Source organism: Erigeron canadensis, chromosome 6 (assembly GCF_010389155.1).
Source record: "Erigeron canadensis isolate Cc75 chromosome 6, C_canadensis_v1, whole genome shotgun sequence".
Taxonomy (NCBI): Eukaryota; Viridiplantae; Streptophyta; class Magnoliopsida; order Asterales; family Asteraceae; genus Erigeron; species Erigeron canadensis.
Genome location: NC_057766.1, coordinates 5,187,970 through 5,202,297, shown reverse-complemented (window position 1 = coordinate 5,202,297; position 14,328 = coordinate 5,187,970). Strand labels below are relative to the sequence as shown.

The 14,328-nt window shown below is 32.3% G+C and overlaps 2 protein-coding genes across 3 annotated transcripts; one reads left to right on the top strand and one right to left on the bottom strand.

Moving 5' to 3' along the window:
- The first annotated feature begins 1,164 nt into the window (after positions 1-1,164).
- LOC122605456 (protein C2-DOMAIN ABA-RELATED 4-like) lies at positions 1,165-2,986 on the top strand. The gene is made up of 3 exons (XM_043778408.1): positions 1,165-1,395; positions 1,684-1,779; positions 2,527-2,986. Exons 1-3 carry the CDS (start codon positions 1,285-1,287, stop codon positions 2,812-2,814), a joined length of 495 nt encoding a protein of 164 aa, XP_043634343.1. The 5' UTR covers positions 1,165-1,284; the 3' UTR covers positions 2,815-2,986.
- Positions 2,987-3,460: 474 nt separating this feature from the next.
- LOC122603578 lies at positions 3,461-11,782 on the bottom strand. 2 transcript variants are annotated; one of them, XM_043776316.1, is made up of 12 exons: positions 11,650-11,782; positions 11,449-11,530; positions 10,099-10,186; positions 9,820-9,969; positions 9,296-9,427; positions 7,456-7,588; positions 7,049-7,087; positions 6,893-6,967; positions 6,284-6,343; positions 4,888-4,952; positions 4,471-4,561; positions 3,461-3,663 (listed from the first exon to the last, which is right to left on the bottom strand). In XM_043776316.1, exons 1-12 carry the CDS (start codon positions 11,749-11,751, stop codon positions 3,619-3,621), a joined length of 1,062 nt encoding a protein of 353 aa, XP_043632251.1. In that variant the 5' UTR covers positions 11,752-11,782; the 3' UTR covers positions 3,461-3,618. The 2 variants fall into 2 exon arrangements, with proteins under 2 accessions (XP_043632251.1, XP_043632252.1); XM_043776317.1 differs by having other exon boundaries at positions 3,461-3,640.
- Positions 11,783-14,328: the final 2,546 nt, after the last annotated feature.

Genomic DNA, 14,328 nt, shown 5'->3' with positions numbered 1-14,328 from the left:
ATAGCCCCCCCTTAATTTTACATAACCTCTTCCTGAATTTTACATAATCCTCTCCTGCTTTACCTAAGATAGGTACTGCATGTTTTACCCAACATTTTCCCTAAAAAGAAATGGAAAAAGAAGGAATGAGTGTTAGAGACTTAAATAGACGATTATACCCTCACTAACGAGACAAAATTAACAGATGTTAGTGTTAGGGATCTTTAGCAATGAAAATGGAAACCAAGGGACGGTTAGCAACGAAAAAATTTGACAGGGAGCAAAATGTTTAAATGAACAACCACATGGACCATTTATAACATTTTCTCATATCTACCAATAAACTAAAACATGACTGACATATTCTTAAAATGACACGTGGCGTAATTCTTGATTGATACGTGTCTTTTTTATTTATTTATTTTGTTAAATTAGCTTTTTAAGTTGTATATAAACTCTATTTTCTTATTAGACTTAGAATCAAACTCTAACTCTTGACTTATTAATACAAAATATATTATAACCTTATTTGATTGGTCGTTTTCTCATTAATAGATTGTCTATTTTTCTTTTTCAATTCTTCAGCTCCTATTACTTATATTAATTATAATAATTTATTAACATGAAGACTTAAAAAATTTGAGTATACGATCCGAAATCATAAGGCTATTTGTCATCGTTCACTATGCCTACAAGTTCCGATTTTAATGGATTTCTTAAAATATAACAAACATATATTATTATATTTATCATTAATGTTTATTATAATTTAGCTTCTTTCATTAATTTACTTTAACCACTTATATAAATAGAGTATAAAACCTTAAGCATGTATGGTGTTGTGAGTATACCCATTGAATGGTTACAATTATATTCGCCTACTTTGGCATAAATATTCTATTAGTCGTATTTTCAAAAAGAAACATGTATCACACAAATAACATTCCATATCTCTTAAAATCTAACAAAAGGTTCATTAATTCAATTTCGAACATATATATAGGAACCGATGGTAACAAACATCTACACGTGTGATATAATATAACAAATATCAACAACACACTATTCCCTGAAAACACAAACCCTATATGCATGTACTTTTCATTCAATATATTCGAATAACAAGATTTTACATAATTTGTGATCATCATTTTGCATCTTTTGGGTTGTCATTATATTCTTTTGAATATACATTGAGTTTGGGATATATATAATAATTGTATGCATGGGCGGTTTTAGTAAAGAGAGATTTCAAGAACATATAGGTTTTTGGGATCTAATCATAATTGTGTTCCTAAATTATTAATGGATAATTTGTTGGGTCTTCTTAGAATTAGGGTGAAAAGAGGTATAAATCTTGCCATTCGTGATTTTCGTTCTAGCGATCCTTATTGCGTTATCAGAATGGGCGAACAGGTTATCTACAATCCCTCCCTAACTATCCTTCTCTTAACAAAATTACGTTTATTTATTACTCATCTGCATAATTACAATGTTAAGATATGTTACAATCATTAATTAGCTAGTTAATTAGTGATGGATTTGTTTGGTTTACCATTTGGGTGAATATCTTGCTAATGGAAGTTATTCACAATTTTGTTCATTATTTCATCTTAATATTCAAACTTGCTTGTATGTTACTTGATTATCTTTTTATTTATCATGAAATTTGGCCTAATATTTGTTTCTGATAATCTGATATAGAGACTAAAGACTCACATAATTGATAGAGACCTCAACCCTGTGTGGGAAGAAGACTTGACTCTATCCATCGATAATCCTAATCTTCCTGTTGATCTGGTATGTATCCATCATTCGTTAAATATCAACCTTCTCTATAAGTATGCTTATATTTGAAGTTTGGGTCAAGTGATTCTAACTGTATTCAACTTTAGTCAAAATTTCAAAATGTTCGTGTGAATTCGACTTTTATATATTATTATTGTATGTATAACTTTTATTGAGTTGACATCTATAGAAGGTGCCATGGATGAGATCATACTTGAACTTTTTACTAGCGTCCATACAAACACTTTTTACAAAGGCTTGTAGGGGTTATGTGTAGGTAATAATGTTGTACATGCGACAACTAATGGGTTCTTATTGATCTACCTTTATCAAAACATGGTACATGCGACAATTAATGGGTTCCTATTGATCTACCTTTATCAAAACAAGAAAGAAGTAAAATGACAAACTATAATTGACCTTTATAACTTAGGATTCTACGAAACATAGTTAAAGAGTAAGTATTTGCAAATCTTTTTTTGATTGCAAGTATATTTATAGGTCGACCTACCAAATAAAAGACGACCTCTTTAACTCTTTTGACTTGTGAATAAAAGACAAGATCTCTTAATGCCAATTGAGCTAAGCCCAATTAAAATAACTTTACCAAGTGACATTCGGTCCAAGGATACCAGACCACCACTTAAGTCATTCCATTACATTATTCAAAATGGAGGCCTTAGAACAACAGCAACAAATGCCAACATTCATACTTCCAGTTCGATGATACATTTCTCATTTCTAAATATGTGATTGCAGATGGTGTTCGATCATGACACATTTACCAGGGACGATGAGATGGGAGATGCAGCAATTGACATTAAACCTTTTCTTGATGCACAAAAGATGAATCCAGATCCAGACACGGTACAAAATGGCGCTATTCTAAACAAGATTAAGCCTTCAGATGCAAACTGTTTGTCCCAAGAAAGTTGTATTACTTGGAATGATGGTAAGATTGTTCAACATATGCTTATTACATTACGGAATGTTGAATCTGGAGAAATTGAACTTGAATTGCATTGGATTGACATTCCGGGAATGTGATTATCCGTCATTGCTTCTCATGTCTTAGAATATTCTTCTGTAAGAAAATTGCGGATCGATTTAAGAAGGGCCGGGTTTAGCCATGCCCGTCGATATTCTATACCTTGTTGTAAGTTATTTTTGCAGCGTAGAATTGGTAGAAATGGAAAAATAAAAACATATATATTTGTAATGAACTAACGATAATACATACATATATAGCAATCATTTGTCAACTAATGAATGTGATATTCTTGGGTGTTGAATAAGAGGATACTCAACCCTCATATCCTATCAAACTGAAAGAAAATATAACGTCAGCATTACGCTGCTATCGTACTGAACACACTCCCTCTTCCCTTGATCCCCAACATCATACTGATCACACCTTTATCTAAAATTCACTTTTAATTAATAACATAATACATTCAATGTAGACTTGATGTGATAATCTGCTGAAAACCTCTTCATAGATTTACAACACAACACTATTTAAATACAAATTAAAAGTTGACATGAAAAATGTTTTCCGGTCAAACTGAACCCAGACTGAATACCGTTTCACTTATTACCCAACCTGTCCAACCCGCTTTGTTTGCCACCTCTGACAAAAACCATTGATATTCACTGCATTTTGTTGCAAAAAATTTAAGATCTTGAAATGATGTGGAATAAACAGTATTCTATTGATCATGCCGATCTTAAGGGTCAAAATACACAACTGAACTTTTTGGTTTAAGCTATCCGCATCTCATACTACAACAATGTATGTAACTATGTACACATAATGATACAACACGGTACCACTGAAGAAAGTGAGTATCCTCAGCTGCCATCAGAAGGGAACCTGTATGTTCGTGAGATTCTGATCTGAAGTATGCAAATTACCATTATTCAGTAGAGTTGAGGCATCAATTAAAACCATCATGTGAGGGAAATAAGCAATATGATTTACATTTTACCATCAGATTTGGGGCCAACAAGTAGATCCAAAGTAAAAAAGAAAGTGAAAAGGAAAAGGTAAACTTTAACTGCATCACAGGGATCGAAGTGTCGAAAATGTTAAACAGGCCAAAAGTCGCCTAAATCATTTTAGTAATGTGGTTTTATGAAACCCATTATAATTACTATCTATCTTATCTAACAAAGTCATGATTCTTGTTTGATAAACTAGTAAGAAATAGCCCTGTAGTTTCATACAGTTGTTAATTTGGTCACTGGACTTCAATAATCATTACAAAGCCATGCAAGTGTTCATAAACCGTTATAAAAATACCATCCAATTCTCAATTACCATTATAAAAACCATTCAAATTTTAATAGCAGAGTACAACCACTCAACCATGTCAGCATTTACAGGTATACCGCCAGAAGTTATGATATGTACAACAGTTTAGCTAAGACTTATACCAAAAAAATACTATAAATCAAAGTACATTGCTACCTATGGCAATTGACCCATTTAGGTCAAGACAACTCCCACAATTTCAGCACCAAATTTGTAAAATGTCCCCTAAAATATAGTCTTAACGTCATTTGGGCAATGCTAATTTCATTCAACAATATAAATCTCTGGTAAAAATAACTACTTCTGAACTCAAAAGTGATATCCGTGATGTTTTTCAGATCACACATGTATCTGGATCAGAAGATTGTTTGCAAGATAAGAATGTGTACCTGTGCAAATGCATAGATTGCACGCAAGATTCTTGCATAATCTGTTCCAAGCATTTGAATGACAACATCTGCCAGAAACGTTCCCCATAGCCTGTGCAAATGTAGTTCACCATGGTTTAGAACCACTGGGTGTTAAAGAATAAAACTTGATTTATGCTCAGAGTATGCATGACTATTCTGCTCCAAATACAGAAACACTTGGATGTCTTTTAAACAATTAATCCACAATGAATAATTAAACACAGACTCGGCAAAAATTCATCATATGCTTTTTCTAATAAAATATCAAGAAGGCCTGCTTGACATTATCAAATTAGCTGATAGTTCAAGTACAAAACTATTTCAATCAATTATAAGTTATAGTTTTCTAATAAAGAGGAAATAAAAACTATTAGTGTATAGGAGGAATACACATACATTGGACCAAGTAGCACCATTATGCTCCTAACGCCAAGATATCGGGATGCTGCACCAGCTAGCCCCTGTTTACAGTAACCATAATGAAATTATCAGCAAATCTTCATAACTTCATCAATTTATGATTAATATGCAGTTATAAAGAGAATGAACGAAATAGATCTTTGTAAAATTCTTCAGATTTGGCCCCTCCAATACGACAGCTTTTCATTTGTGGAAAATTGATATTCTTTTATAAACTTTATACCAGCAAATTAATGTGAACGTGCCGTCTATATAGATCACAAAAATGGGACATGACCCATCATATGATACAGACCCTAGTCCCTAAGAAACGATACATATAAGGGCTCTACATATATTAAAAAAGTAAACCTATTACAGAACTCCTGAAGTTGGAGCATAAATATCAGTGTATTGATTTTTTTTTTAATTGGTTCACCTTTTGTCCCTTCACGTTCTATGGAATTGCATGCTGCATAGCTGGCATCTTTTAGCTAAATCTGCTAATGAACTTATCTATGGTAATAACATTATAATATTATTATCTTTGTAGAAATTTCTTTTTTACTATGTTCAACTCTATGTATTCCTCTATCCGTATAGTACACTGAATGTACAGAAATGGCAATAACATAGGAGGAATAGAAAGGTTTTTATGCGAAAAAATCTTGTTAGATGCATCTTTCTTATTCACATTATCCCAGTTATATGCCAGAAGTTGGTTTGTCCATTGTCATGTATTAACTATGACGGTAATCTATTTTTCAGTTGTGAGATGATCAAATTCATAAAAAGTATTATTTTTATTAGATAGAATACTAATTGTGATGTATATTATATAGCATCTCATTCAATCTTATTAGTACTTGATATATGTATATTAAGCAATGGAAGAAAAGACTAGTGATTTTTTAGTGATATTTCCAACAGTATTCACATGGTTTCTAATAAGTTTTGTCAATAATAACCTCAGAAGTTATGGATTTTGATTTGCATTATTGTTGACTTTATTTATTTGTGGTTTTTAAAAAAATAAATACATTTGGAGTCTCGCTCTGTTATATACATATGGACTTTAGTGGGAGAATGATTGAGTTGAAATTCATAAATAGAAAAGAGTATAATGGTCATGTTATAAAATCTATTTGATAAAATAGATAAAATAGATATAATGGCCAATGGGGTTGGTGGTCCATTGGTAAGGTCTTTGACCATGGGGATATTTGTAATTTTGAATAGATAAAATAGATATAATGGCCAATGGGTATATTTGTTATTTAAGTTTTTAGTTGGGGATATTTGTAATTTTGAAAATGTATTTAGGGATATATGCAATTGTCCCTACAAAAAGACTGATGCGTATGTAATATGTTATGCAGAAAATTTTGCTCACCTGCTTTGCTGCAAGTAAAGCTGCCCTTGATTCCAAGTTAATAGCTGCCAGCCGTCCACCCTGAAAACAATCATGGCATAAAATATGATATATACGTGAAGCAAAGAAAGATTTGTAGCATGTAAAAACACAATGAGCTTTCTTTATAAAGATTCAAAAAGGAACTTTTTCTGATAGACAAACGCGAATGATCAAATATTTGTCTGTAATTCAAGTTGAACAAGGGTTGAGAAAAAAGTATTAAAATTTTTTTAAGCAAGAACAAGTAGAAAGGGGAAAGAATGACGTCTCTAAAACCTAATGGCTACTTGAATAACATGTGTTTAGCCTTAGATACTGCCATACCGGCTTTCACAATTCACTAAAATTTCCATGCTAAAGAAACAGTTTACATGATCTGTGTTTGTACACACTCAAATCTAAACAGTTATACCAGGATTGTCGTTATTCATTAGTATAAAGATTTATTTTTTTCTTTGAGTTATGATTCTACTTCTTATTGTAGTGAGTGATCCATTTCAATTTAAAATCCAGATGACCAATTATAGCATTTTGAGACCATAGAATAAGAAAACATGTATCATATTTAATAGTTCAGTCAAGCTTTACCTCCTTGAGAACTTCCTTCTTTATTTGATAGTTGGCTGCTTCCAAGAAAACCTTTCCTGATAATTTTCTTGATATCTATCACAGCATGGGATTATGCTCACTTCTTCAACTTGGGAATCGATAATAATGAAAATATATCTATGAGCAATCTCTTACCAAATTGTATAGTCTTCCCAAAGTAAGCATACCTCCGCCCTAGAAGACAAGCATTACAATTAATCATTCATATAAACATCTTTTGGCCAAACAGACTTTACAAATAACATTGGGCATGATTCAACAATAGTGAGCACATGTATCCCAAGTCGATTAATAATGATATAAAACAGTCCCGAGTTAATTATCCCAAATCCAATTATAAGAACATATGTATCTAAAATCAATCATCATGATGGTTAAAGTATTCATAGTTATTCCTAAGCTATATTAAGAAAGTTGTGACACATTCCTCAAATCGGTAACTTTCTTAAGTATTTAATTATAACATGTTGCTGATGTGCAGAGAAACAAATGCAATGGATGATGAAATGGGCTAATGAAAAAAATTTGAAACTAAGCAAAACCTTCAGAATTGTTGCATAAAACTCTTCTGCCCCACGTCCTAAAGCAGCAAAAGCTTGTAACTTCCATGAACTTAAGCCAACTTCTAGACTGCCATGACTATTAGAAGCACGTTTTAAGCTTCCCGAACCTTCACTGCAACAATTTTTATGAAAGAAGAATGTCACATGATAAAATACATGAATTTCAAAGATATCATGGATCAAGTAAAGGCGTCAAAAAGGTTGGGTTGGGTAAGACATCAAAATGGGTCATGTTTAGAGCTGGTCGAAACAGAATAGGTTGACCCAGAATACAAAGTTGTCCAATAACGTTAATTCTTCACAGATTAAAAGGGTATTTCACATGATTTAAAATACCATATATTGAATTACTTAGTTTTATAAAAAAAAAATGGAATTACATGGTATTTTGCATTACAAAACACTTGGGTACTATTTTGCTTTTTCATCTATACACATTGACTTGCTAAGAATAGAACATGACCCAAATCAACCTTCCAATAATAACAAGGTCAAAATGGCCACCTCTTATCAGCAGATGTTTCTGGAATGGCTTCTCTTTGTAAAAATAATACGTTTCTGAATAAAATTTAGCATATACTTTATTACCATATCCCAGTATTCCATTTTCTACAGAAACTCGTCTACTTAATAATTGCACCGATACAAAGTTTTACAAGTCTAAGTGTTTATTAGCTAACTTTTTTTGGTTTTTGTGAATAACGTTGGATGGGTAACTTTAGCTAAAGCAGTATACCTAAAGGTAGCCTAAACTAATTCAGGATTCAGTTCACGTAATTTGACTTTTTAACCCTTTTGAAAATCTTGGCTAGGTAAGTGAGAATTAATTATTTTCAGAAGCACTACCATAAATTATCTTCTAACAAACTAATAATATTGCATGGAGGGTAAATCAAAGAAAGGGACTAGTAATATCTAATATGTACTGACAGCAAGGATTCCAATATAGCTGAATGCCATTAGTTGGATTAATGTCAACATGTAAGTGTCATCACTTACATTCAAGACTAATTTCAAGATTAAAAGGCAACTTTCAGTCAATTAGAACTTTCATTAAGCTAAATTGTTTTCTCGTTTCTGAAATGGTTACTTGGATAGCTTTGCTAGTTACAATTTTTAAAGGCTCCTAAAAATATTAAAATCCAAAATTTTGCGATTCCTATCTTACTTTGAAATCCCTATCTTAGTTTAAAGTTTAAACTTATTTTGAAAAATATTTCATTTCATGCGATTTGAAAGAAAGTAAAGGAAAATATTCTAAAATTTCGTAATCCGGGAATAGGTAGAATCATGTATCTTGGGATTACCAGTGGGTCAACGAGGCTTAGCACCATTGATTATGTTTACAGCATATGCAATATCTCGTCCAGATTGAAGAAAAAGATTCAAAGTTATACAGATCAACAATGCATTGTTTGAATGTGATATAATTTTGAGTAAAGTTTAAGTGGATTCCTAACTAGACAATAAACAAATGTTCAGTTTTTCTCCACATGATGCAAATGGTACTTTCAACCAATCATTGCTTACTATTCTTATCAACATCCCAATTCTATTTCTTAGTTTTGTACCACATAACCAGCATGAAGTCATTTTAACTATGGAGTAGCACGCTACAGACTAGATATCCTATAGCTCCCTTATTGATACTGTATTACCAAATTACGCCTTATAAATTTTGATCTTAGTCTCTTTAAGAGTATGCGAATTATTTTTGGAAATCCTACCTCATTAGAATGATCGACGAAAGCCTCAAACAAATTAAATAAACGACGACATATTCTTGAAAAGAGTTTGTAGGAGAATACTTCTACTTTACCTAGAGTATTCCTGCAACAAATGAAGGAAAATCTCTATTTCCAAATCTTCGGTTGACAATTTTGTTGAACAAGGTATTTTTAATTCTTTTCTCACACCAAGCAAAACACTCCTATATGTTGGCCGCCAACCCCTGTTCCCAAATTGATGAATCAATAAGACATTTCATTAGCGTTAATCCAAAACAAAAACATAAAATAGTAGCTGCCATGATAGGGTATTTTCATACGCGTTTAACCGCATCTGACAGGTGATTATCTATTTTGAGTAAAAGGGTTTCACCCTTAAATGTCGATTATCAGTTTCAGCACTTAAGTCAAAATAATCAGATGGAGATACTCATGTAAGTATATAAGGATTATTTTCAGAAAACTGATATTCAATATAAAAGTAAAATTAACTAACTAGCCTTAAGCAGAAGATTATTTTCACATATTTTCCTAGCAATGACTTATTGACTTCATACGTGTGTTACAAACTTACAAAGTAGGTGGCAATAATACTTGTATGACATCACTTACTTACCTCAATGAAGATCGAGCATCAGCTGCGAGGTAGAAGAATCTTGATTCCAATATGCTAATAAACTCTTCTCTCTCTTTGGGGTCTTCCTCAATCATGACATAATCGATATTGGATGGCTTTGCTATGGACTTTAACAATGGACTAAAGTAACTGAAAGGATTATAATCATTATTAGGGATTCTTCCACAATATACAGAAATGCTAATCTGTAAAGTCATGAGCATTAGTATGGTTAGATTGATATATAATTGTCACAAATAATGAGTGAAGAGATTAAACCTTGTGCCAAAAAGAATTCTTTCCACCTCATATAGTTCAGAGCCAGTAGCTAATTGAAGTACAGAATGTAGTTCAGAATCCAAAACTCCTGCAATTAAAATCAATAACGCTTCATGTATGAACACTTAGTATATTTGCTTAATTTAGATGTGGATTATAAACCATTTCCCGCAATCTTGCATCATAATGCGACTTTTTTTTTTCTCTATTTCCCTAAATAATCGGCTTAAATTTGACAATCAGTATCATCACTTTCCTTATACATTAAGATGGTGATCATAACAGCAGTGGACATCCTATACTACATGGGCATCATCAAATAAGTATTGAAGGGCCTATATTGAAATTTCTAAGTTCTAACAGCTATTAAATGAGGGAGCTAAATGTTCTACAAAGTATAATATACTAGTAAGATACCGGCACAGTGCAGCAACAACAGATAGTTTTGAGTGGTTAGTGGAAGGGAAGAGAACACATTCCTATTACTAATGTTGAATCTTGAAGAACGGTATGAGTATAACATGTTATCGTCATCCCCAACTGAGACACAAAAACATACAATCGTGGGGTAAATGCTTGGTACCCATGCAATGTGGCGGTGGTGACATATCTCCAACAATATCACTACTTTTTAAGAGGAGAAAGGGTAAATTCTCTGTACTATAATATAGATTTAAAGTATGAAATACATTGGACGGTAATCGTACAGATTAAAATTAAGGGATAAGTACCTAACTATACACGAATGTTTATGTTGTGTAATGAACTACTTGTATGTTTATTTTATGTAATGAACTATTAAATCAAGGTTATTGGATGTATCCGACCAATCAAAAACTTACAAGTGGCAACTTATATGGTTGCCACATATACCCGGATACATCCAATAAAAGTTCATTGCATACAATAAACATCTAAGTAGTTCATTACACAACATAAGCATTCATGTATACTTCATTACATTCTTAGGTACTTATCCCTAAAATTAACCCATTAACATCTAATTTCCCATCTATCCTATTACGTAATCCATTAAACCCGAAAACCATCAAAAAATTCAAGAGAAAATCTCGGAAACTATTCACAACTGCCTCTTTACGTGGTACCGTGCCAGTTGAATAGTACATATTTGGTGCATTAATATCTTATTTTTGTTGTTGGTGTGATGTCTTGGGTTAGTAATAAACTAGAATTAACTATTACATGTAATAAACAATTGCTAACTAAAGGGTTAACTAAATATTGTCTAAGGTTATAAACTTTGAACCCTAATTAAAGAATTACTAATATCAAACAACATTATATATATATATATATAATATATATAAAGGCCCAAATATTAAAATGTACCTTGGTCTTGTGAGGTAATAGCATGAGGAACAAAACCCAGAAGTTTTGCACCATTATATCTCAATGGAGAATTATAAACAACCTGAAATAACAATAACACTCATTTCATTTTATGTATCAAAATTATAGATACAAAAGAGAAATGATAGATACATATGTATGTATTATATAAAGGTTATCAAGAATTAAGAGAAAGTTTACTGGGAAATTGGTGGAAATAGGGAAAAGGGTATGCTGCAGGGTATAGAAGGAGGAGACAGGATTGAAAGTGGTGGTTGTTGTTAACGTTACTGTTACAGACATTTCTCACAGTTTGTCAAGTCCAAGTCCTTGCTTTGAGTCCATTTAGTTTGATATTTTGGTTCCTTTGCTTCTATAAAAACTTGCAAGTTTCGTCCATTTAGTTTGATATTTTGGATATAAGCTCCTTTGGTTTCTAAATAACTTGTAAGTTTAGTCCATTTACTTTGATATTTTGGTTCCTTTGCTTCTAAATAATTTGCAAATTTGGTCCATTTAGTTTGATGAGAAAATGTAGTAAGTGGCTGTTAGACATCCAAACTTGGGTATAGAACCCCTCACATACTAATTTTGTAATAAATCTATAAATGTTTGGCCCCCCATGCGTTTTATGGATTAAAAAAACAAGATGTAAGGGGTTCTACACCCAAACTTTAGTGTCTAACAGCCACATAAACCCTAACCTCTAGTTTGGTATATTGGACATAAGTTCTTTTGGCTTCTAAATAACTTGTAAGTTTAGTCCATTTAGTTTGATATTTTTGTTCCTTTGCTTCTAAATAACTTGCAAGTTTGGTCCATTTAATTTGATATTTTGGATATAAGTTTCTTTGGCTTCTAAGACTACTAGGACCGGAGGCATTCTCTTATTTTTGGGAATGCCTTTCCACCACTCACAAGATGACATGTGGCCTTTTACAATCATTAGAGGCATTCCCATATTTTTGGGGCATTCCCTTGGAGTGGAGGCATTCCCTCCAAGGGCATTCCCTTTTTAAAAAATTTTTTTTTTACTAACTTTTTTGAAATAATGATAATAAATATAAAAATAAATACAAAATTTGAATATTAACGGATAGATTGAACAGTAACGGCTAGTTTTTCACCTATAAATACTTCCACATTCTCATTCCAAAACCACAACTAAAAATTTCAAAAAAAAACAGATACCACACACACACCTATAACCATGAACTTTGGGCGAAATGAACCAACTCGTCCTGTCGGACAACCGCAACCTACACGAGGCAGAGGAAGGGGCAGAGCACGAGGCAGAGGAAGGGGAAGAGCACGAGGCAAATCAAGTTGTGTGCCCGTTCAATCACCCATTCGTGTTCCCATTCAAACACCCATTCAGTCTCAACATGAACCTCGTGGGTTACACCCACGACACCTTCAATTCACCCTGACGGCGGAAATTTCTGTCCGACCAAACTTGCAACCAACGAACGACATGACTGATGAAGAATTCAACGAGATTTATGTTGATACCATGGCTAGATTTGAAAGGGGAGAACTACGACCAAATGGTGCTCATAACCGAATTCACGATGACGGGAGACCTGAAGGATACGAAACCGACCCTGGTGAAAAATACGTCAATGACTTTCCCTTGGAAGAGGAAGATTATCACTACGAATACCAGCGCCGTAATGACGGTGACAGTGACATTTCCTCGACCAATTCCCTTTATGGCTGGCGTTACCCGCCACTCTCTCCTGATGTTTAATTTTTATTTAATGTATTTGTGTTAAGTAATGTTTTAATTTCGTGTGTTGTGTTTTTAAAATAAATGTAATGTTTTAATTTTTTTGGTGTTTAATTGGTGACATACTTAATCAAATAAAAACAAATAAAACATTAAACATACATTAAACACACATTTATTTTATTTTAAACATTAAACATAAAACATAGATTAAACACACATAAAACATACATTTATTTTTAAAGACACATAAAACATAAAACCAAATAACATAGATAGATATGAAACTAAGACATATTCGATAAAATCACATCATAAATGTTGCACTTGCTCGTAGCAAGCGCCACTTCGGGAGGTAGAGAAAATCAGGATACGTCATACGATACTCCTCTAAAGCAACTTCGGCACGCCTCGGGTTTTCTACATTGTGCAAATGAGCATAGATGTGCTCGAACTCGTGAATAGAGTGGCGCATCTTCCGCCATTTTCCTTGCACACTCTCAAGGCTCCTTTGCTCGCCTTGATGATTTTGTGAATAAAAATTGTGTTTTGAAAAAATATGTCTCAACATGCTTTTCCAATACTTACTTAATATATTTAGACAAAATGTAACCTTATTTGTCTAAATTATATACAATTGTCTTATGGCGTTCTAATACATTGCAATTTGATAACAATCTTGCTTCTTTATATTATAGGATCATCTCAATAAATATAGATGATAAAAATGCTTTATTTTTTAACTATAAAATAACTTTCTAGCCTAATACATGATATAAACTTAAGTTTTCGTTATAACATATGTAATAGTTATTTACTGGCTGTTTGGTATCGACGTTTTGAAAAAGCATACCCCAATTTGCTTTTCTAAAACTACAATTTTTCAAACATTGTTTTGCATTATTTGTATCATGCAAACAAAATAATCATATAATCTTTTAAATATGCAATCCTAAACATTGTTTTAATTCATCAAATGTAACATTTTATAATAATATAATTAATTATGTTTTGTCTATATAAAAATTCATATGATCAATTTTTTTCCCCAGACACTTTTATTCATTATTTGTGTTACGCAACCACAATAATTAGACAATCTTTTCACAAAATGCAATCCTAAACATCTTTTAGTTTACCAAATGTAACTT